Raw genomic sequence first — 24,980 nt, 5'->3', positions numbered from 1 at the left:
GGCCTGTCACCCAGGCCTTTGTTGTGTGGGGCCCTTAGCCTGGAGTGCCCTTGCCCTTGGCTAAGTCTTCCTGTTCTTTCAGAGTCAGCTTAGGCATCGCCTCCTTCGCAGAGCTCTGCCCGGTGCCCCTCCTGTCACTGCTATTGTCCGCTGGACCCCATCTGACTGGAGCAGACAGACTCCTTTAGCAGACTTGATTCCACAAGGAATCAGCCTTCCCTGATTCCTGAAGGTAAATTCAGGTATTTGTCTGCTTTTGTAACAGGAACAAGAAATCGAAAGACTTAACAAGCTGTTGACACAGCACGGACTTCTTGGGGACGTGAACTAGAGGCATACCCTGCTCCACTCTGAAGGGAAGACTGCCACACGGGCTCATGCCAACGAGCAGGAAGACTGTTCCCTCTCCTGGGCCGTCGGCAGGACTGGTTTGGTTTGATGGCTTTGCCTCCCTCCCACCCAGCTTGGATCCTGGGGGACAGTCTTTGGGAAGGCTCTCTTTTTTCCTTGGTGCGGCCAAGAGTGTCCCATCCCATTCCCACCTGCACTGTATAACAAATGTATCATAAGCATGTTTTCTCATGTTGAACATTTTACTCTTGCTTGAAAATGAACAACAAAGCTGTACAATTACTAGTTGTATATAGCATCTAATCTCATCCAATGTACAGTTTTCACATCTCACGTGGACATTAAGAAACCAGTACATCTTTCGTATGAAGGAGCACGCTGAAAGACAAAAAAAAAAGAAAAGGAAGCTGACTTAGTTACCAGCCCATTCTAGAAAAGCTGTTTCCACTTCCAAGCTGTTCTAAACAGCTTCTCTTATCGCAGTTTTCCCCAGGGAGGTTGTTCTCAGGTACCCAGCCCCCTTCTCTGCATCATCCAGCTTCTAGCTAGCCTCCACCTAATTCTGTCACCTGAGGGCATTTTTCTCAATTAATGTACAATTAATGTATAAAATAAACTCTCTCCTTCCCTCAGGCCCTCCTACTATATGCTCCCCAGCGTCAACTGCTTAGCACTGCTCTGTGGCCCCCCATACCAGCCCACCAGTGGGAGAGCTAGCTGGCAACAGTGCCTGAAATGTCCATTGGACCCAACACTCCACTGCAATTAACAAGACATTTGGGGGTGGATTCCCTCCTGAGGCCTTGTATTCAAATTGCGTGATTTTAGACAGTATTTTGCTATTTTTGTGCTCATTTCAATGGGACCTGAAAAAGAAAGAAAACCTGAAAGGAAAACAATGACTACTTTTAAAATAACTCATATTAAAGCAGGGGGTGATAAATTGGGTAAACCCTCAATGCCTGTGCTGCTTCAAATCTGTTCACTTTACCATACTCCCAAAGATGCAGTTTGGTTTCTACGTATGACCTACGTGTTGAGAGTTTGGGAAATGACCCAGGGCCGGTTGGTGCCCCTTCAAAAGTCAAACCAAGCAATCAAATTTCCGAAAGGAGGGAACTGAGTAGAGAGGGGAGATGTGCTGGTTTGGGGGCAACCTCAAGGGTCAGAAGTATAACAAAATGGGATGTTTCCGAGGGACCCCGGCCCCACACCCACTCTATTCTAGAGGTGTGGTCTAGTTTCCTTAATTAACGACTTACGTCAAACAAACGGGAAGAAGAAATTAAAGGGCAGTTTGGCATTGATGGTTGGCCGAGCTCTGAAGCCTGCCTCTGCAGGTGCAGACACATCCACAAAAGTAACCACAGTGGAAAGAAGAATCGTCCTTTCACTTCCTGAGTTGGTCTGTAATAAAGTCAAGAGTGATGGAAGCCTTGCTGTCCAGTGTGTTACCAGGATAACAGAGATGGGACATCTTTCATTCTCTTCCTCACCCGGCCACTGTCAGCTCATGAGTCGGATAGGTACATGGAGGACTAATCAGCCATTAACTCGGATGAGAGATACAGATTTACCCAGGTTGTCCTAACACACACATCAGTGTCAATCACAACTCAATTTCCACAAGAATTTTAAAGATCTAAACAAGAATGCTACTGTGAATAAAACCATTGTCAGTGGAGTTTTCTCCAAGTGAAAGATCATGACTGCTAAACTGTTCTTAAAGAATCCAGATTGTTTAAATTTTAATTACAATCTTTTTCACAAAGTAATAAATCTCACTGTCACACCTGAGTTTTGTCTGGACTTGTGTCTTAACCTATACCTTTATTTTTTTACTTTTTATTTTCATAAGAGTTTATTTGAGCCAAGCTGATGACAGGTGCCAGGGAGCAAGGTCTCAAACGCTCCCTTCATCTATACTTTGAAGTGAAAGTTCAGCCTACCTCAGGAAATGAGGATGAAATTAGATTTGCCGTTACATTCACTATTTTAGCCTGGGGGTTCAGTAAGGATCCATATTTAGTCCACTTCACTTCTATAACCAAAGCTACTGGCAGCTGGCAAGAATCCTGCAAAACAAAATGCTATTAATCAATTTGAATATTATATAACCTCAAGTCAAACTTAATCTGCAGTTCAGAGTTTTAATTATAAAATGTTTCACATATTACAAAATGTTCTGAAGAAAAGAATGAATAGACTGCAGAAGTTCAGATAAAAACTGCTTAGAGAAAGCACATATTTTAAAGGACTCAGTGCTCCAAAAATATTTTAACACCTAAAGCACAATTTTTCCATCCCCTATTTCTAAAGAGGCCAGCATTACCTGGCACTTGTAATCCTGATCCCCAATGGTGGAACCTTCAGGGCAGAGCCTTACCTGCTCTAACTTCATCTACCTGTTTACATCTACCTCTGAGACATTTCAGAGAGAAACCAGCATTGGGTGGGGAGGAGAAAGGATGATACTAACGTGATGTGCAGTCAGGTTTAATTTCTGTCTATTATTAAAATGCACTTAGAGGAAATGAAAGTGCCTTCTTTTCTGATTTCATCATTTGGCGATTAAGATGTTACAGGCAGTCTGTAAGTTGGGGTATACAAGCAGAGGCCGTAAATTATTACCAACGCCAACGGCACCGAGAGCACTGGTGCCACAATCGAGCTGCCCAGTTCAGGCTGGATGCTGTAGGAGCTGGACCTGAGGCCTCTGCCCCCCAATTTTTAAACGTACATCTCTTCAGGGCATGAAAAGCTAGCAAGGCCGCCTAAATTTGGTGCCTGCCAAAAAGGCACTGATGGAATTCCCTCGCTTGGAACTGCCTGTGAAGAAATTTGCAGGCTGGAAGATCCTTGAGAAGAGCTTGTTATTAGGAGAAGATGCAATGTGCAGCTGGCCCAGACTGAGCTTAGCAGATGCTGGCGTGTCTGCACGTCTGCCTGGGTTCCTGGAAGGTTGGGATAACACCCGCTCCAGGACCTCTGAGCTCCCTGCGGACAAAGCTACTGTCCAAGTGGCTGCCTCTCCCAGCCTGTGTTCCCTAATAACGATGTCTTACCCCATCTCTGAGAAGCCAGAAGCTATTTGCCTGGCTGAGGCGGCAGAGAGAAGCCAAGACTTAGCAGCTGAACGAAGCAGGGACAGAGAAATCACTGGTCTCTGCTGGGGACTCGTGGGGAGGGTGGGATCAGAGCTCGGAACCGGTCCTCACCCCACTGTCCCCAGGCTATAAATATGCTAAGGAGATAATGAGAGGCCCGAACAAACTGTGACAAGAAAAAGCTGGGCAATTAAAGGATAATCGCCTCCAGTGATGGGGGCCAGCCCACACTCTGACTGAGACAAAAGAAAAAGGTGGGCAGCAGAATCCCATGTGATCAGGAACCTATTTGTAGGATGTCAACTTCCATTAAACTCCTGGGAACTTAGGAACTGAAAGCTCTCACGTGTGGGCTGCCTTTAGAGACCAGGGAACAATGGGCGGAGGCAGTCCTCACACCGGCCTCTCTTATCCTGATGCCTAGGGGCCTCCAGCGACACCAATAGTGACAGTAGGAAAAGTCAGGACGGTGACTGGCGCTGCTCCCCATTTATGGAGTGACCATCAGGCACCATGAACAGTACCTCATTAACTCAGCCCCATGAGGTCGGCACTGTCCCTATCATTCCCGTTTCACAGATGAGGAAATAGGTTCAAACCCATAAAAATCAATGGCCAAAGGGGACAGTGTTAACAACCAGCAAAATCAGTATTCAAGCTCCAGGTCTGCCTGGTAACAAAACCCAAGCTCCCTCGACCCTGCATCCCCACCCAAGGGGAAGAGGCACAGCAGAAGCAGGAGAGGCACCAGCAGGCAGCCTTCAGTTTCCCCCCTCTACCTTCACGTGGGGTGCCTGGGTGACGAAGTGGACGGGCACCCAGTCCAGCACATCCTGGGCCCGGGAATTTCCAAAAGGGGCCACGTAATCTGGGAAGTTCTGGCCCTTGAGCAGGTTCTTCACTTTCTCCACCACAAGTGGACAGGTGGTCGCGCCTGTCAATCTTTGGGGATGGAAAAAGAGGTCAATCGAATGAGGCTGTTGTTCACATGACAGTTTTTACAGGCCTTCACAGCACGTGGGCTCGCTCCGATTTTTTATTTTCTCACTCTCTAAAAGGAGGACTATTTGAAACAAGTCGACGTGTCTCTAACTTTAATAAATCTTGGTTGGCCAGGGAGATGAATCCAAAACAATGTTTCCCAAACCATGTTCCATCAAGAGGCACAAGAAGGGTTCCATGGCCAAAAGTTTGAGAAATACTGCACACCCACATCCCTCCAGAAACACACTGGCATATTAAAAGCTCTGAAAAGTCCTCCAGTAAGGAATTGTGGTTTTAACTTTAATTTGGTTATTTCCTAAACATACCGGACCATAGACCTACCCCTACTGGTGTCTTGTGGGAATGTAGTCCATGGAACCCTTTGAGAAATGCTGGTCTCATGTGATCAGAACTAATGATGTAAATGGTCTATCCAAAAGAGGGATATAATGACCCTGGGAAGATGCAGGGATGGGGAGTGAGTGGTGATGGGGTAGGGGATGAAAAGGGAAAGAGCTAAATCGTTTTCCACAGTGGGACTTCAAGAAATAATTCATAAAACCAAAATATCAAGAAATAGCATTATCTGCAGGTTCTTTAAAGACTTGGGGGTAAATTTCCCCCAAAAAATCAGCTACAAGTGTTAAAAGTGACTGCCTCTGGGGAGGGGCAAATGAGGGTAAGAACTGCTGTTTTTATAACAAGCCATGCTGAGCAAGCAGTTTGCCATTTTACATTACGTACGTTTGATACTAAAAAGATAAGTTAAAAAGAGATCACATCCAGGCTTCCTCTCACTGATTTGCTGTGCTGTGTACAGTATATAGTATATTAAAATTCAGAAACACAGGAAGGACTTTCAGGAAAAACATTTTTGCTGTGAACTCAAGTGCTACGGAACCTTAAAAACAAAACAAAACAAAACAAAGACTTGAGATTTTTCCTTTGCCACATCTGATTTTTTAAAAGGTTGTTAACAGTTTCTCTTTGAATCATGACAAATGGTTTATGGTTCTGAGAATTAAAATTAGAAAAAAAAAGACATCATTATAAGGTATTGTCACTATTGGTACTATCTATTAACGATGATAAGCTACACGGTGGCTTCCAAAGGACTTGTCGGCTGATGCAGAAGTTTGATTAAAATGGAAAAGAAAGGAATGTTTTATTTCCTGATCATCACAAACAAGTTCCAATAGAAACAAGTTACTTCCTTACCTTAGTTTACAGCCAGATTGCATATTGTAACCAAATAATACTGGGGTCCGGATTCCCTCTATTGCAAAGCAGTCTTGTTCCGCTGTGCTACGAAGAATAGTAAATTGTCCATATCTATTCATGGTCTGAATAATCCCAGACATTCATAGAAAGTTAAGGGACAATCACCCAGTACAAAAGCAGTCTCGTTCTCAGGAGACAGTGTCACATGTAAGACATGAGACATGAGTAAGACCCAACTATCGCTTGTCTGGGCCTCTAGCATTTTAATAGCTATTTCGCGAGAGAGGATAAAAAACAGTTATAACTATTTTCCTTGATTACTAGATCCTCAGAAGAAAAAGCCTCAGACACTGGCCTTTCAAAATAAACTCCAAGTTTTCAAAATCACTAAATTTGTTTGAGTCTCTGTTTAAGTGTGAATTAAATACATGTAAATGTCGATCAGCTTTTGTGTGTTAAGATTTCATTATAAAACACTGCCGTGTTCTTGGGCCAGGATGTTTCACCCCTAACCTTAGCCAGTCTCCACAAAGCTCCAGTGGCTGTGCAGCCAGACCCACACCCACCATAGCCACCCAGAAGAAGCTCTGGCCGAGACTGGTCTCTTCAGCCCACAGGACCATCGGCGATAAAGAGAAGTACGGCCCACGCACGTCGAAAGGGACCTCAACCTTCTCCACAGAACCAAAAAGGATATCCTTTGTGAGGCTGAAATCCAGCAGCTAGTGGGAGCCCCACAACATAACCAGGGTTTCCACTGAGAGGAACTGGCTTTGTGTTTTGCTGAAAAACAAGGCAGAAATGCCCCCAAATAATTTTCTTTTTAATAAGGAAGTGGAGGGGGAGACAGGGAGGGGGAATTAAATGCTTTTCATAATAAAATCTGGGATTACCAACCAATAAAAGAATTTCTTCCCCTACTCAGAACTATAAATATATCTGCCGAGTGTAGGAGTACATCACACTGAAAAGAACAAGCACACATACAAGAGAATCCTAGTCCCAAATGGAAAAGGATACAAGGCCTCTTGCAAACCCCGCATGCTACGTGCGAGCCCTTTGTTCCGCACAGGGGTTAGATATGTTAATACTTCTAAATTGAGATGCTTTTTCACTAACTAGTTAGGATTTCTTTTTACTTGGCAATTAAATACTTGTAAAAAATTGACCAAACTTACCTGAATAAAATGAATTTCAAACTTTTGCTGAAGTGGAACCACTGCATTGCTAACTGTCCCCAGAAGGAGAGAGAGATCAGCTTTTGTTATTTCACCTGCATCTGTGTATGTGAGGCTATACTTCACCTGAAAACAAAATGACACTCCAAATACACCTGTTCCCACGATACTCCCAGAGCTGTATTAATAACTCAAATGAAATATACAGAGGCAAATCCTTTCCCATTTCCCCACTTGAAGCTTTTTCTCTCCTGTCCAGTCGGATTACGGGAGGTGTTATGTCAGCATTGACCCAGCTGACAGGGTCATTTCAGCCTCTCTGTGCCAGTTACAGAAGTTCCAAATTAGCTGGTCTGGGCAGAATAAAACCAGTCTACCTCTGCCGAGAAAATGTGTTAAAACAAAACAATAGCTACAACAACAAATTCTGATGTATTCTTGTAAGTCACTAGGTTTGTGGAGAAAAATCCCATGGGATTATTGCAGAGACAAAGAAGCACTCTCTGATGGGACGGCGTCAAGGCAGGCAGAGGGCATGTCAAGAAAAGCAACCGCACATGGTGGGCCAGTACCCCCCATGGAGGGCATCCAGTTAACCAACCCTTCAGGACCATGAAGCTTGAGTCTGCCACTCACAGATGGAGCTTTCAAAGCCAAACTGGGCACCTACCTCTAGAACGACGTTAGTGCAGATGTTAACAGCCCCAGCCTTGACAAGCGCCTGCTTCACGACGTCCGTGTCTTCTAGTCGGGTTAGCGTTTTATTTAGGGACTGAATGACAATGGACTGAACAGTGATAGGCACCTGTAAAGTAAGGCAGTCCTGGATTACTAAGGACACACTGGTGAAGGGTTAAAATAACGAAACACTGGAAACACACCTCCACTGATACACGGACAAGTAGGGAAAAGCACGCACAGAACAATAGGCATACTGGAAGTCCACAATGGCAAAAATACAGACATTTATATGTCAATACATATGTGCAGTCATATGGAAAATACTTGAGAAGGATATAACCAAAACTTTCAAAGTGGTTACCTCTGAAAACACATGTCCACGCAAAACCTTGTACACGAATGTTCACAGCAGCATTTTTAGCCAAAAACTAAAAACAATGCAAATGTCCATCAACTAATGAATGGGCAAATAAAATGTGGTAAAGCCATACAAAAGAATATTATTCATCCATAAAAAGGAATAAAGTACTGATACATGCTATAATACACCACAGATGAATCTTGAAAACATGATGCTATGTGAAAGAATCCAAATACAAAAGGTCACATTTACAGGAAATGTCCAGAAAAGGCAAATCCATAGAGCTAGAAAGTAGATTAGTGGCTGCCAGGGGCTGTGGAGAGGGTTGGGGGAGAATGAACAGTGACTGCTGATGAGCACAGGGTTTCTTTTTGGGGTGATAAAAATGTTCTGGAATTAGATAGTGGTGCTGGTTGCTCAACCATGTGAATATACTAAAAACCATGGAACTGTACGCTTTAAAATGGTGAGTTTTACGGCACGTGAATTAGATCTTACACACGCACACACACACATTCTGAATGGTAGGATCATGGGTAAGAGAAAACAGACAGACTCTTTTAAGCAGAATCAGGACGCTCCGGTTCGCCCAACGCTATTAAAGGACATTTTTTATTTATGGCCACCGCCAGCAGAGAGACAAAGCAGCAAGCAATTCTTTAAATGGCTCAAACCTCTAGCTAGCTGGGCCTCCTCATACTGTGTGACAAATCTGACATTTAATCTAAATGTCAGCTCTTAGAAACCACTGTTTAGGAAGGAACCTAACTGGTATCTAGTTGTTTATACTGCTTTGAACTTTGGCCTCAGTCACGTGCCATGCTGTTTATAATTCAAAATTATTAAGTGTTGAAGCTCTCATTTTATAGATAAGTAAGTAGATCGTATGTGTCTGCTCCCATGACCAAGAAGACCTGCAACTATCCTTAGAAGTCAAACCTTTAACATAAGAACATGACATAGTTCGGAAGCAAAGATGAGCTGCCATGTGACAAAGTGGCAGAAGGCAACACAAATTACAACACCCTCTGCACAACCCGCCATACCCATGGGTTAAGAGTTACGCAGGGAGTCCCATGCTACGAGCATTAAGGGTGTCATCAAAAGAACCCTGGACTCCTTTATCGGAACATACTGAGCCCTGATTCAGCAAGGCCACTGGGTTCCACGAGAGGACACCCTTCCATACCAGCCTCTGATGGAGCCATTCCCATGGTGTGAGGGTGTACTTGGCAGAAACCAAAGGGTCCGGTTTAAACAAGCTTTGGAAAGACCGATGGAAAGCAGCAAGAGCTAGTCTATCAACGTCCACTGGAACAGTCACAGAAATGGAAACGGTAGGGCTGTTGCTTGGCTGGATGTCCTCACAGTCCCATCCCGTCCCCAAACCACCCATTGGCAAAGGACTCAAACGTACCTAACAAACTGCACGGCCACAACTTAAGTTTTCACTGATGGTTCAACAGACACTGACAATGATTCCTGGCAATTTTATAACGGGCTTCACTTAATGGGGAGACTGGATCCAATTTCTACCTTCTTGATTCTTTAACCTTGGAAGATTCTTTAACCTTGCTTTTTAAAAAAATTTAAACAAATATCTCATTAGTTGGTATGCTTGTCTTTCAGAGCACAATTTTCAATGTCACACAGATCTGAGCTGGAAGTACCAGCCTACCATTTCCTGACGGCCTGACCACAGGATGCAGAGAGAGAAAGTGTGCGAAGCAGAGATTTCATAAATCAAGGCCAGCACACAGCACAGCTCGTCCAGCGTTAAATAAGAATAAGGTATCTGGGACCAGACAGCCTGGATTCATGTCCCAGCTCTGCCACTTCCCCGCTGTGTAGCTTTGGGCAAGCAATTCATCTGTGACTCAGGTGGCAGAGACTGACAAAAACAGGACCTCCCTCATAGGTCTGCTGAGACGACTACAGGACTTCAGACATGTATAGCACTTGGAACAGTGCTTGGCACAGTACGTGCCTTTCAGTAACACCCCATTATTTCTCATCACAGGTCTTCCCTACCTGACTGAACTAATCCCCTAGTCATTCATTCACTTAACATATAAACCACTGAGTGCTCAATACATACTAAGACTGTACGCGGCCCAATACAATACACCGCCCTGGATGAAGGATATCTCATAGATAGGGCCGCTATCTCCGCAGATGGCTCAAGCTTTAAATGGTGGACTCAAAGCACTTTCTAGTGGTTGGAGGTATCTGAGAGCGACTCTGTTATATGACTTACAAAGTGGGTTCCTGGGAGCCATAGGGTTCCTCAGAGGGACCAAAGAGGACAGAGATGGGGGCTGGGCAGGTGGAGGAATGCTGGCCCCCACCCCTGCTGCCACCAGGGGAGTCAGATTGGATCCATGTCACTCACTAGGGAGAGTTCTGCTTGAGATTTCATTTGAAGAAACCCTATCACCAAAACAAGCTTGAAAACACCTTCACAGATGAGGAAATCCAGGCCCACACATAGAAGTGTGATGTTCAAAGCCACACGACTATTTCCATTCACATATCTACATCAAACACATGCTTGTGTCCAGAGACTTAATGAAACCAATTACAGTCCTGAGTGCTTCACTGTCCTGAGAGCTTCCTGTGTGCCAGACACTGCACAGAGACCTCATAGGCATCAAGGCTTACCCTCCATTTGGCAACGGGGGAGAGTGAAGTGTATGTTAGACAAGAAAATAAAGGCAAAGCTGAGCTTTGAACAAGGCAGACCAGTGGTGCAGGCTTTGGGTGACCACGACAAAACCATCGCCTGTATTCACAGGCAGGCACAGGGCGCAGACCCCAGAGTAAGAGGTAGAGCCATGTTCCCTCTCTCTGACATACCCACAGAGATACTGCCTCCTCACCATGGCCTGGCAGAGCCGCTGAGCTGGGGGCAATGAGGCTTTGACAGCACCTACGGGCACCTGAACCCCTGCAGTGACACTGAGAGTGCTCACCTTCTACAGTGTGTACAGGACAAAATGTCTGTCTCCCACACTGGACACACAGCTCTCCTGACCAAGAAGATACGAAGGGGTGCCATGAAAGGACAAAAGCCAATCACACCAATTTGTGTTTACAAAAGGGTGACCCATTTCATTTCTGCTTGCTCTCTGGCAAATGTTTTTGTTTTGGGCAGGACGGTACCCTTCTGATCAGAAGTGTATTCACTGTAAAGGGCTCAGAAATAAGACAGTATATTAAGATACTCTTACCTCTGTCCTAGAATTAGGCACCTAGACAGAAAGAAACAACAAATTTTGTTAAGTATAATAAACAGTATTTTTACTGCTTTTTCAGACCGTAGGTTAAATGCCATGTTCATCTTATTAAAGACGTCAAAGAAGACAACAGAATTTCCTTAATCAAGACCTGCCATCTATATATTTTTGCATTTATGTCATACTCAAAGAGGTAACTTTCCATTTTCCTTCTACGTTCATCTCCTTCAGATTGGAAGCTTAACAGACGAACCCAACAGAGCTGGTCTTAGGAAGCCTCCACGCTTCAGTGTAACTATTGGGTATTTCCCATATGGCCACCAGTGGCACAACCTGTGGAGCAGACATGGCTCCTGCTCTCCTGGTCACTCTCCCTGCGCATGCTCACTGGAAGGACACCATGACCTGCCCAGGTCATATCCACAGTCTCCTAACTGATTTTCCTGCCTCTAGCCCAACCTCACCTTGAGGTCAGGCTCCTGCCTCCTCTCTTTCTGAAGGTCTCAACCTCCCTTCACTTCCAGCCCCCATCTCCTTTAACCTCCCTTCTCCAATCACTAGACACCCACCCTATTAGGCCAATGGGAGCTTTGGGGAGGGAGATAAGTAGATGTGTTTGGGGAGGCCTGCGCCTGCATGCCTGAGGGACTGCTTCCAGAAGACTGTGTGAAGTCACACACACTGGAAGCCATCACAGGCCTCAATGGCTGACTTATGAGAAGAGAGGGAGAGGGGAAAGGAAGGGAGATGAAAATGGTTCAACTCGATTCTGAAAACTGAAGCCCAGATGAATACTGATGCCATGGTCCATCCTACCACCGCCCCCATCCCATCCCACCCCCCCCAAAAAAGAAAATCAGAAGAACGGGGCTTTCACAATAACAGTATGTTTTACAATCATTGAAAAAACTTCTCCCCTTCCCACCCTCCGTGTCATCCACCAAGTGGGCCCGTGGCCTCTCTCATGTCCTCCGTTCAGGCTTGGGTCCCTGACAGGGACTCTTCACCACCGTGGCCTCTCCCTTCTCCAGCAATCCTATTTTCTGTCCTTTCCTGGTTGCTTATTTCATCTGCCAAGAAAGTGGATTTGCTATTCTTTTCTGGTCTGTTTCTCAGAGAGACATCTTTTAGGTGCTAATATGATTATTTCTATCAGAGACATTAAGATGCTTTTATAAGTACTAACATTTTTGGTTATTAATCAAGTTTTTTTATTCAGGAGACAGGCATTATTGGATACCATCAAAATGAATGAAAGCAAAAAGAAAAAAATGAATGAAAGCAAAATATGAGTGAACGATATAAAAATAGAAATTATTTTAAGTAATTTTTCTCAGTATCTTTCATATCAGTATAGAAGAATCGGAGAAAAATTTAAATGTGAGTGTCAATCATGTACTGAAATTATTCTGTATTTGTCATTTTAAGAGGGTACAAAGAACAGAAAATAAACCGAAAGAATCAGTTTCACTTCAAATTAACCCTTACCCTCAAAATTTTAGGGCTGCTGTAATAGGCCATGCACAGGGCTTCGATTTCTTCACACTGTTCCAAATTTATTCTTCTGGTGCACTTAACAGCTTGGTTCACCAAAAATGCTGGAAATCATAACATTCCCATGGGGGGAAAACAATAAAAAAAGAAAATTTTCAACAGTCTAATCAATGGTAGTTAAAAATTTTTAAGTAAAACTGCAAAACAAGTTATGACACAGATATACATGCTTAAAATAAGATTTAAAACTATTTTTTGAATAGGTAATACATTTACATGATTCAAAATTTAGAAGACACAAAAGGGTTTTGAGAGAAGTCTCCCTCCAACCCGTCCCCAAGCAACCCCAGCTACTACCAGTTCACTCCCCAGATAATCATCATAAAGTTTCTTGTGTATCTTTCTGGAAATATTCTATGCAAATGAAAGTATATAGTACATATATATATATATATTTTTAGTAGAGTTCTTTCCTCTTTTGGAAACAAATGCACAATACATATCCTGCCTTTTGTTTTTTTCAACAATATATCTGGAGTTCAGCCTATCTTATTACCTGAAGAGCTTCCTCCTCCCTGTTTTAGGAATAATTAATATTCTACTATAGGTATGCCATCACTTATTCAACCAGTTCCCCATTAACGGACACTTAAGTTGTCTCTAGCTTTGCTGTCACATGGCTACAATCTATGATTTTGCATGTGAGCCAGAGTTTCTGTAGGACCAACGCCTAGCCATGGAACAGCGGGTCAAAGGGCATACCCATCTGCAGTTTTCACACATCCTGGTAAACTGCACTTCACAAAGGCTGCACCAACGTACAGCCCCACCAGCTACGTGGGTGAGTGCCTACTTCTCCACAGCCTCACATTTCCTAAGCTTTGCCAATCCATCAGATGGGCATGGTATCTCAGTTTGGTTTTAATTTACACTGTCCCTGGTGTGAACAAAGTTGAGCATCTTTTCAACAGAATACAATTTCCTTCACGTATCAAATGATCCTTCATTAAACCACAAGCTACCATCCATGACTTAGCTGGCTTCTTCATAGTGAGACGGGCTTACGCATGGGAGAGCCAGGCCTGTTGCCTTCCACTGCCAAGAGGATTACTCCACAGATTCTGCGATGCTCCTGAAAGGAGAAGCTGGGCCCACGGGAGGCAGTGTCGTGGGCTGCACCCAAGCAAGAAACGGAATGCTTCTAGGTTTCTTCATTTAAAAAATGACTATCACCCTACCTTATCATCACACCCAGCACAGCGGAAGTGTTTAATAAATGTTAGCTATTGACAAACTTCAGCTCCAGTGAAAAAAGAACTTTCCAACAACTGGAAATGCTGAACAACTGAGTGGGCTGGTGTGATGATCAGGCTGGGAGTTCCCCGTCACAACAAGTACTCGAGCAGTGGCTGCACGTGATAGAAAAGACTCTGGCCCCTGGCAGGACACTGAACTACATGACCTTTGAGGCCTCTTTCAACTCGAAGACTGCTTGCAGTTATGAAGCCTGTTTAATTATAACTACTACAAATTTAAACTAAGAGCAAACTCTTGTTTATAGAAAGAAAACTGCCCACTCTCTTACCTGCAGGGTTATTGTCGGTGCACAGAGATGACGTAAGGGGAGAAGGGAATCTCAAAAATGAATCTGAAGTCTGCAGATGAACCCCATACTGCAAACAGGACAACCCAAAGCTGTTATGTGACATTAAGGCATTCGTGCAACACTTACGGGACACCTGCTGTGTGGCAGGCAACCCTGCAGGCATTGGGAACACAGTGCTGAGCAAAACACAGGTGTGTTCCTTGCCCACGTGGAGCTTATATCCAACTGCCCCACCCTTTGCTATTAAGGATGCGTGCTTCTGTGTGTGCACGTCACTGTATCTGCAGGCCTGTTTATTGAAGAATTCCTATGGAAGGGTATATAAGAAGCTGACACAGGTGTCTGCCTTTGAAGACTGGAACTCGGTGGTCAGGGCCGGAGTGAGCGAGGTAATTACTTTTTACTAGCAATAATTATTTAAATAATAGATGCATATACTGTATCTGTTAAAAAATCATAAAATTAATCTATGCTTTCTTCCCAAAACCAAGCCCCATGAAATTTTCCCCCAATTTCCAAAACAAAATATATAGTTATTGGGCATACAGCTGAAATCTTTAATCTAAAGCAGGGGTGTCCAAACTGCGGCCCGTGGGCCAACTGCGGCCCGCAATCCATTTTTAATTGGCCCACAGCAAATTCCAAAAATATATTTAGTTTACTTAAATAAACCAGATGAGGCAATACGTACTTCACCTCCAGTGAGTGGCCCGGCTGTTTGTGTATTTTACCGGCTGTTTGTGTATTTTACCGCATATGGCCCTTGGTGAAAAATGTTGAAAAAAGTCTGGACACCCCTGCTCTAAAAGTATCTAAATGTCTCAGTGCTAGCAAGGTACAGGAAACAAGCCTTCTCCTTCCCTGGAGCTGGGAGTGTAAACTCCTGCAATCGATATTTCAAATTTTCACTTATTTTGACCAAGTTAATCCATTTATGGGAATATATCCTAAAGATTTAATCAAACAAAGATATATGTATCTACACGAATATTCACTGTGCGTAATTCATAATAGCAAAAACTGGAAATTAATGTCTGTTAAAAATAGAATAGCTCAATAATAAATGATGATACATACACATAAGGAAAACTTTGTATCAGTAAAATGTAGCTCCAACACTAGCTCTCATGGTTACTTTCCTATCGGAAAGTTTCTCATCAGTTAAATGGGGACAATGATGTGTCACTCCCTGGGTTGTGTGAGGCTCTGCGCAGTGCTTGGCACATGACAAATGCTCAAGAAATGGTAACTTTTATATTGACGTGGGAAGATGCATAAGATTTATCACTGCAGGAAAAAGGAAGTTTCTAGAACAACATGGCTAAATTAGTTCTATAAATCCCACCTCTGTACAATACCATATTTTAATAGCTGCATTTAGAATCAGGAACATACACCAATCTGTTAACAGTGATTTGTAGTGTGCATTTTAATGGAGATGGGGGAGGGGCTTTCCATTTCTACTTATGTACTTCTATACTTTTAGCTTTTAGAACTAGCACACGTTGCTTTTATACGTCTCTTTTTAAAAGATGCTTCTGAAAACTTTGCAGGTTAGTCAAAGTTAATGAATATCACATTTAAAGTTTTACTAATGAATAGATATAAAATAGCACACATCTTCCCCAAGTCTATAAAACTAAATACAACTTTGAGAAAAGGATCAGTCACCCCACCAATCCACTCCGATTCCCCAGCAGCATGCTTCCTGCATTTGGCTGCATCTTTTGAGGTGGAGATAGACAAAGAATTCTGCAGAGACACATGCAAGCATGCCACAGAATAAACGGCTTTAAACCCTATGTTAGAATTCAACTATTCAACTTTAATTTTCATGATCTTTATTGATAGGCACAAACATTAAGTTTTTTTGTCTATAATATGAATTCTATGTCTCGGGCAGTCAGTTTTACTGGGAACATACCGAGAAATTAACTTACAAGGACAGGGTATTTGCGACGGGATACCTAAATACTATATTATATACCTAAATACTATATATTTACTTAGCTCACCTCATATTTAGCAGTATTTGGAGTACCTGATTCGGTTGTGAAAGAAACATCTGACTCTGCATTCAATGAAAAACCATCAGACGTTTTCATCAATTTATCAAAATTGTTTTCATCAGGCACTTCTGGATTAATAAAGGATAATGCAGGTTTATCTGTTTTTAGAAAAAGTATTTTAAATCAGTATAAAATACATGTATATTACATATAACGTATATAATACTTTGAAACAGTTTTTAGTAACATTAAGGCTGACGTGAAACAGTTTTTAGTAACATTAAGGCTGACGTGAAAAAAATAAAGTGTCTCTCTTCTCTTTATATATTTACTTCCCCCAAGATGTCTTGAATTTGATTAAATAAATGAGATCCTCAGAATTGGCCTGTTTCTCTAACAGTGTGGAAACAATAGTTTCTAAAGTCTACAGGTCAAAAGCACAACAGAAGCCAATAATTGTCCATCTCTTTCTCCACCCCTGGACTGAGGAGTCGGCTACATAAACCTCGAAGGGAAAGCTGTGTCCAGATGGCTACGAGAATGAAAGACTCTAAGTCTACCCTCACACGGCCACCTCCAAAGCCCGGGGGAATACATGCTGTGTGTGGAAGAGGCAGAAGAAGGGAACAGGCTGGAATGTTCACTGGGCCGGTGTTATGTCAGAGAATGTAACAATGACTGACCAGTCCTTACTTCAGGTTACGAATCACAGAACATTTGCTTAAGTCTTCAACAAAACCAAAATATGAAGACATTCTGCAAAGATGACAAAGTGTAATTGATAAAACCATAAATGTGTCTCTGGTCTTGGATATCTTGATAATATTTCACACTCCTGTGTGCTTTGGATTTAGACACCTATTTGAGCCAAATGCTCAGATAAAAATAAAGATCCTGTTTTCATGCAAATATTCAAAGTAAAAATAAAAGAGAAAAAGGGAAATTGAAACCAAAACTGAACCAGATTCTTAACCAGGAGGAAATAAAGCAAAAAAGAAAAAATACATATACCTAAACAAATATAGGTTCCTATGCATGTCTACATATCATAAACTACCCTTTGAAAAAAAGTATGAGATTTCAAAAGACAAACACACAAGCACAATTATTTTTTAAAGAAAACGTGCATGCCCACAGGTCTATAAGTTACCTGCAGTCGCCTGTGATACACCCTAGCCAAACCATAGAATGAGTGCTTTAAATCTAACTAAATGGAGCAGTTTTCCATAAAAGAGCTTCTGGAAGAAAACAATGTCAGAGTTTCACAAATTATATCAGCATCAAATACTCACAGTTTGTAATATGAATGCAGAAAACAGATGGATTGATCTGGTCGACAAGTTTAAATACTCTCTGAGGTGGGTGTGCTGTAAAATTCAATGAATAGATGGCTGCTTTTTGGCTACAAAACTGACTGTCTCCCCTGAAAATGAGAAAAATAATAATACAAAGTTTTAAGGCATATGCACACAATCTTAACAAGATTATTTTAAAACTGTCAGGTGCTGTACCATGTACTATGTTAACAACTACATAGAGGATATTTATAAAAATGTGATGTTAGAATTGAATCCATTTTTATTTAGTTTGTTCGGTGTTCAAATATTTGAAATTTTTTCCTCTAACAGGGAAAATATTAAGTAGAATAACCTTCAAAGAAATCTGGACACGTATGGAATACAGATCAGGGTACAATTTTGATGGAAATGAACCTTGTAAACTCTGACAGTATCAATCATATAAAATTTTATAAATAACCAGAAGGAATGGAAACTTCCTTGCCTTTAGAATAAAGCCATCTTTGCAGATTGTGAAAACGAGAAAATGTGAAATCATCTGAAGTTTGGGGGCTTAGAAATTATGGTAGAGTCAAGTCTTCAACCAATCCCAGACTTGACAAACCCTAAACAATTTGATACAGATATGGTGCAGCAATAGAAATATAACAAAAATGAGGTCACATTCTACATATACTTTAAGGCCTTTTCTCACTTAATATATATTGCCCAATATTTCCATGTCATCAAATGTTTTTGCAATATTATACTAAATAACGTCATTGTATACGTTACATTGTATACGCTTTTTTTTTTAACCAATCCTCTACTGTTGGTCTAGGCTGTTTCTAATTTTCCTTGATTATATATAATGCTATAGTGACATCCTTGTACATACATCTTTATGACTGTTTCCTGTTATTTCCTAAGGCTATATCCCCTGCAGTGGAATTGATGGGTCAAAAGGTAGGTACATTATTTAAGGTTTCTCAGACATATTGGCAGATTGCCCTCCAGAAAGACAAGTTACATCCTCCCAAGATCAGATATTATCCAAATTATAAATACCCTTTGCCAATTTCATGGGCAAAAACCTGTTATCTTGTTGTTTTGATTTGAATTTTTTCATTAGCAAGGTTAAACATTTTTCCATATGGCTATTGCTCACTGGTATTTCTTCAGTTAGTTGTTTGTTTATACCTATTGACTGTTCTTTTAATTAGAATGTTTGTCTTCTCATTAATTTGTGAGAACTCATATTTTTAAGAATCTCCTCTGACTGTCACGATTTATAAATATTTTTTCAATTTTATGGTGCTTTCTGTCAAATAGAAGTTTTAATTATTTATAAGAATTAAAGTTTTAATTCTTTCTTTATACTTACTTTCTTTTAATTGAGGTATGGTTGATTTTTTTAAAATAATGAAATTGTCAATCTTTTGTTTTATAGTTTGTCTGTGGGTTTATGCTTTAAAAGACATTCCCTAACCCAAGATTAACAAATGTTCACCTATGCTTTTCATTCATTCATTAATTTTTAAAAAATACTTCACTCTTCAATCTATTGGTAATTTACTTTGGTTTAAGCTAAGGAATCTAATGTTTTTTGCTTTTCTCTTTTTTTTTTCCTCCCTTTTCTTCCGCCTCCCTCCCCCCGCCATTCAAGCCGTTGTTTCTCAGTCTAGTTGTGTAGGACACAGCTCCCTGGCCCACGCTGGTATTATGAGCCTTGCACCCCACCCCTACCCCCAACCCCACCTCCCTTGGCCTGAATGCCCATCCCCCGGATTCCGTGCTGGCCAACTTCTATATGTCCTTCAGGGCCCAGCTCAGATCATCTTTTCTAGGAAGTTCCCTAGTCCAACTATCTGGATTAGATGCCACTCCTCAGAGCTCTCCAAGTGCCTGGTGCAAAGACTGCCATCCACTCATCTGTCTCCCTTACTCGGTGAGCAACATGAAGGCAGGACCATGTCTGACTCGTCTTTATATCCCTGGTTCTGGCACACAGGTGCTCAAGAAAGGCCTGGGAAGTGAAAGACAGTTTCTCTGCCTTGAGAAAGCAAGGCAGAGACAGGAGTCAGGGGAGCCTCTCGGCTTCTAGCATGGGTGTCTGCCTGAAAGAACAGCAGCAGAGGGAGTCAAAGGGGGTCAGTAAGGGGTGGAAGGGAGAACGTCATTCATCCATTCAACTCATTTTTAATGAGTTGCAGGCACTAGTGGTGTATAATATACGAGGTGTGATCAAAAACTACGGTGAATGTTTAAATTAAAATTACAATAAAAGACACATTGCCATTAATCCCTCTCAAAATACTCCCCCTTACTTCAAACACACTTGTCCCGTCATCCTTGCCCCTTTCTGAACCAGTTCTGGAAATCCTCTTTTGTGAGTGTCTTGAGTTGCGCTGTCATGGCTGCCTTGATGTCCTGAATCATTTTGACTTTGGGGAAGAGCCAGAAGTTGCTCCGTGCCAGATCTGGTGAATAAGGTGGATGAGGACCCACCGTAATGTTTTTATCTGACAGAAATTGCCAAACCAGAAGTGATGTGTGGCATGGAGCGTTGTCATGATGGAGGATGAAGTAAAGACAAAAAGAAGACTTCCGGAACTGCTGCAGTAAGTGGCAAGAACAGTGGGAAAAATGTGTTCAAAGTGAGGGGGAGTATTTTGAGGGGGATTAATGGCAATGTGTCTTTTACTGTAATAATTTTTTTTCAAACATTCACTATATCTTTTGATCACACCTCATATAAGAGATGATTCTTCTTACTCTCATGAAGCTTACATCTAATGGGAAAGCAGACATCAATCCAATAGTCTTAACAATAAATTTACAATTTATTAGATGATAGGATGAGCTGTTGACAGTTTAGCAAATGTAAATACACCTTTTACTATGACTTGGAACATACAGCACAAGAACACTCAATTAATTAAGATTATTAGTTTTGATTTCATTATTTCTATACTTCACATTTAGGAGTCACAAGCAAAACTAACAAATTCTGAGGTCCTCTCCTGAGGGCACTATGGATTCAGCTCTAACTTCTAAACCAGGGGTCCACAAACCACGCCTGATTTTTATTACTAAGTTTTATTGAAACACAGTAATGCCCATTCATTTACATATTGTCTACAGCTGCTTTTACTCAAAGATAGTGTGGGGACAGAGCCCCAGAAAGCAGTTTCCAGGCTCTCAGCCTCACATAGAAAGGTGCTGGCTCGGGTAGTAAATGGCCATCAACTGTGATCAGATGGCCAGCAGCTGTGGCTAGTTGGCCGTCAGCTGTAACCCGTAAGCCATTGGCCACTAACATAACTGCTGTGGCTACGCTAGCAGAAGAAATGGGGGCTAGCAAGAAGATGGTGGCTGGCAAGAGTGGACTGCTGTTAGGACGGAGGGTTGCAGATTATGTAGATCCTGCTTCCTGTGTCTCCAGCCTAGCCGCCAGCGAGAATATATAGGTTTGACTCCCCTATCAATGGCTCTGTGGGTGTTCCTTTTTGGCCTCACTGTGTCCTGCGTTCTTATGTGGGGAACGGGACCAGAGACCCCGCAGGAGACACCCTGCGCGACAATAGTAGAGTTGAAGTTTAAAATATTTACTACATGGTCCTTTATCGAAAAAGCTTGCTGACCCCCATTCTAAATAATCTATATCTAAAGTTACAGTTATTGGCTAATAAAAAAGAACTGATATTCTAAAGAATGATCTCAAATTGGAGCAGAAATCTCACTCTCAGACTCCTGGTACTTCCTAAGGCAGGAAAGCAGGATAATTTTCAACAAAGACTAAACCACGGTGTAGTCCAGGTAGCCAGAAAGAATAATCTGACTACAACATCCCATTCTCCAAGCATTTTTACAATATTAGAAGTAAATTCAATTTCCCATTAGTCAGTAAAATAGTTTCTCATGGGAAAAACATTGTACTTGCAAAAAGCTTTCAATCTATCAAGAATCAATTACTACCACTTGCGACAAGGTTAAATTTAAATTGGCTATCTTTGTATAGTATGTTTTTTTGTTGTTTTTTTTATTTTTTAAACTTTTTGATTCAGTTTCTTTTTTTAATGTTACAGAATATTCAGGTTTGCTATTTCTCCTTGAGACTTTTTTTCTTAAGATATATATTTTTTTTAATTGGGGAAGGGCAACAGGACTTTATTGGGGAACAGTGTGTACTTCCAGCACTGTTTTTTCCAAGTCAAGTTGTTGTCCTTTCCATCTTAGTTGTGGAGGGTGTGCCGTTCAGCTTCAAGTTGTTGTCCTTTCAGGGGGCGCAGCTCACCATCCCATGTGGGAATCGAACCGGCAGCCTTTGGAGTTAGGAGCACAGAGCTCCAACCGCCTGAGCCACCGGGCCGGCCCTGAATAGTATGTTGATCCCACCCTGAATAAATTAACCTCTTTAAATGCTGTTTTTTCCCCAGAAGTTTTGAAATCTGAATTAGGAGAAACAGATCATTCAGAAAGGATTATTTCTTTACCTTGTAATGGACTGAGAATGTCATTTTCCATTATTTTCCTATACGATGTGAACTGTGAGAATTCCTGGTAGATTTACACATCCGAAAAATATAAACAAAGCTTACCTGACTACAATGTCCACCACAAAAGCTGTAAAATTAAACTGTACCTTTCACCCTAGCTGTAAATACAACTAATTCACTGATACAAAAATGTGACACGTTATCTCTTTACAAATCAAAGTGAAATGTAATTCAATCTTTGAACACAGAGATTTTGTTATACTCTTTTTAAAAAGTACATTCTCTTCTCTTTTGCCTGCACTATCATCTGGCTGGATGCAAGTAAGGGATAGATAACTCTTCTGTATACAGGTTTGGACAAGATGGCTTCTGAATGATGCAAAACTCAGAAAATCAGGTTTGGGTGTTTTAGCCTGGGGGAGTTTTCACTTTCCGTCCTGAAATTTTATAATCTTGATCCGATTTTATCAAAACTGCATGTGTCACAAACTTACGTGACAACTGGAACTGAGCAAGCAGAAAAGACACTGAAATCCATGGAGCTGCAATCGGGATCACAACAGCAGTTGACGTCACACTGTGCTGGGGACAAGTCACAGACACACAGAGCAGCAACTACAGAAAGACAGGTGGGATACAGAGGATCACAATCCACAGGTAGTGACCGCGCCCCCTACCACTGCAATGTACCAAAAGACCATTTCATACGAAAGGCCCATTTGGTTTTTCCTATTACACTTTGGGGGAAATTTACGAAGTGAAAATCAATCAGTTCGAGCACTCCTCAAGCTGGGGTTTCCCCAAAGTGGCAAACCATCTCACTCACTTGGAACGTTGTTTGTGCTCTACATACAAAGACTCTGATCTGGTAAGCTGACTGTGAAACCCAGACATCCGTGTTGTTCAAAAACTTTCCAGGTGATGCTGATAACTCAGACAGGTTTAAGAACCAGCAAACTAAATCACTTGCCTGACCATAAGAACCACTGGTTTAATACTGCAGATTCCCAAATTCCTCCCCTAGAGATTGATTCAGAGGAAGGGTCCACGTAAGGCCACCAGAAATCAAGGTTCTCAATCTTCTTACTCTCCTCAGGCGTCACCTGCAGTTTTGAGGCTGAACCCACATTAGTAGGCTATTGGCCAAGAATCAAAATGGCTCAGGTGCTTTGTACTTGGGGCCCTAGGAATATCTCTGGTAATATAGACAATAAAGCATGGAGAAAGGTAGGGATCTCCTCTCTCAGCAACTTTTAATTTTTTAATAATGACGACTATCTGGATTTTAAATTCCCTATTTTAATCTGTCAAATGGGGGGTGGGGACCCCTTTTAAAGAAACAACAGAGCATGAGAATGATAAACATTGAAGTCATGGCAGTAATTATTTCTGGGTAGGCGGGAAACAGATTAGCACTTCAATATTAACCTGCAATGTTTTCTTCTTTTCAAAAAAGGATTTCATGCAAAACCAAAACCAAAAAAAAGAAAAAAAAGGATCTCAAGTAAATGCTGGAAGAGAGTCCATAAAACATTCTTATTCGCATGTATGAATTATTTCATAATAAAAATGACTTTTAGAAAAATGTAGCTCAAAAAGGTACAATAACACATTCTGGAAAGAAGTATGTAAGGACAAAGGGAAGGTTTTGTCAATAAATACACAATCCTCTCGTAGTCTGAAACACAAAAGTTTTCCCCCTTAAGTTTTTTAATTTTTTAAAGATGAATCCTAAAAAGTGGACATAACCCTTCTCCCCACAACTTCCCATCTGGAACTCAACACAGGAGGAATCCGGGATTTTCATAATTCAAATCAACAGACAATGAGTTACCTGGTTACATTTAGTAAGCTAAACTTTTGGGGTGTCTTTTTGGTAAGTGAAAAGTTCAGTGCATCCTATGCATTTAATTTCCACAACTGTCTGGACACTTTCGGTTTAATTGCGACTTTGGCTGCAAAGACTCATTTATTATTACCTTGCACATGAATGTTGTCCAAGACCTCTGCAAGTACTTTCAAGGATTTGATATTGTCCCAGTTAAGCTCTCTTAGCCTCGGTTTTCTCATCTGTATGATAAGGATAATATCTACCTCTAAAGGTTGTTGAGAGAATTAATGCCTATAAAACGCTTAGCAATGCCTGCACAAAATAAGTGTTCAATAAACGTTAGCTATCATTATTACATCCTCATCCGGGCTACCCCTCCAGGATGGATCACTGTGGATCCCCAGGATTTGGCATTTAGTACCCACCATCGGTGACTGGGGTGGGCCTGGGACCGGAGAAGGGCCCGGGGACCCTGGGGAGTCCCGGGGGCCGAGGAGACAAAGCAGGTCGGAAAGTCGTCGGGGATGGCTCCGTAGAGTTGAGAGCCTCCGTCGTCACCGCCAGGGTGGCCCCGGCCTGGGCGAGCACAGAGGCCCAGCAGTCCACAAGTACCAGCAAGAGCGGATGGAAGCCGAGGGGCGACATCGCCCCCGCGAACCCGCGCGGCCAGCGGTAGGGACCGCGCGTTGCCTGGCAACCACAGCGGCCGGCGCGGGGCATCACGGGAAGTATCCTGCGAAGACACGCGAGACTGGGGCTGAGGGCGGGGCCTGGGCGAGGCGGGCCACCAGCGGGGTGTGAGACGAGGGGCGGTGTGAGACCGGTCGGCGGAGACTAGAGGTTTGTGTGTATCAGACTTGCGGTTCCCAAGCCGACTGCGGCGCTTGTTTAAAAAATGCGGATTTCCAAATTGCATCTCAGGGGATTCTGACTCAGACAGTTTTGGGCAGGGTCCAGGAATCAATGTTTTCAACAAATGTCCTGACACAACCGGTGGGGGGACAGAAATTTGGGACGCTACTAAATAAGGTCTTTTGAAGGAGCACAGAGATGACATCACCATCCTTGAATTTTCTCTGTCCCACACTGTCAACACTTGCTTTGCCTTTTTTGCTTTATCTCGCAGCAGGTCGCCAGATAACTTC

At 42.2% G+C, this 24,980-nt stretch overlaps 2 protein-coding genes across 7 annotated transcripts in view; one reads left to right on the top strand and one right to left on the bottom strand.

Moving 5' to 3' along the window:
- HVCN1 (hydrogen voltage gated channel 1) overlaps positions 1-630 on the top strand; it is a 31,330-nt gene extending 30,700 nt beyond the window's left edge. For 4 of the 5 annotated variants that reach the window (XM_081036404.1, XM_081036403.1, XM_081036402.1 and 1 more), the window contains one exon: positions 266-630. In XM_081036404.1, coding sequence (XP_080892530.1) covers positions 266-331 — 66 coding nt within the window. In that variant the 3' untranslated portion in view covers positions 332-630. Of the gene's footprint in view, positions 1-242 lie in introns of all 5 variants that reach the window. The other variant, XM_081036406.1, reaches the window with a different exon arrangement.
- On the bottom strand, positions 579-24,542 carry TCTN1 (tectonic family member 1). 2 transcript variants are annotated; one of them, XM_081036400.1, is made up of 15 exons: positions 24,261-24,542; positions 22,499-22,619; positions 17,521-17,651; positions 16,235-16,386; positions 14,199-14,286; positions 12,608-12,717; positions 11,114-11,134; positions 7,512-7,646; positions 6,842-6,967; positions 6,361-6,446; positions 5,661-5,801; positions 4,238-4,400; positions 2,301-2,426; positions 1,614-1,758; positions 579-729 (listed from the first exon to the last, which is right to left on the bottom strand). In XM_081036400.1, exons 1-14 carry the CDS (start codon positions 24,478-24,480, stop codon positions 1,615-1,617), a joined length of 1,764 nt encoding a protein of 587 aa, XP_080892526.1. In that variant the 5' UTR covers positions 24,481-24,542; the 3' UTR covers positions 579-729; position 1,614. The 2 variants fall into 2 exon arrangements, with proteins under 2 accessions (XP_080892526.1, XP_080892527.1); XM_081036401.1 differs by lacking the exon at positions 22,499-22,619 and having other exon boundaries at positions 24,261-24,357.
- Between the last annotated feature and the right edge of the window lie 438 nt (positions 24,543-24,980).

Source organism: Rhinolophus hipposideros (genome assembly GCF_964194185.1).
Source record: "Rhinolophus hipposideros genome assembly, chromosome: 24".
Classification (NCBI taxonomy): Eukaryota; Metazoa; Chordata; class Mammalia; order Chiroptera; family Rhinolophidae; genus Rhinolophus; species Rhinolophus hipposideros.
The sequence above is the reverse complement of the archived record's forward strand: the minus strand, read 5'-3'. Positions and strand labels throughout refer to the sequence as shown.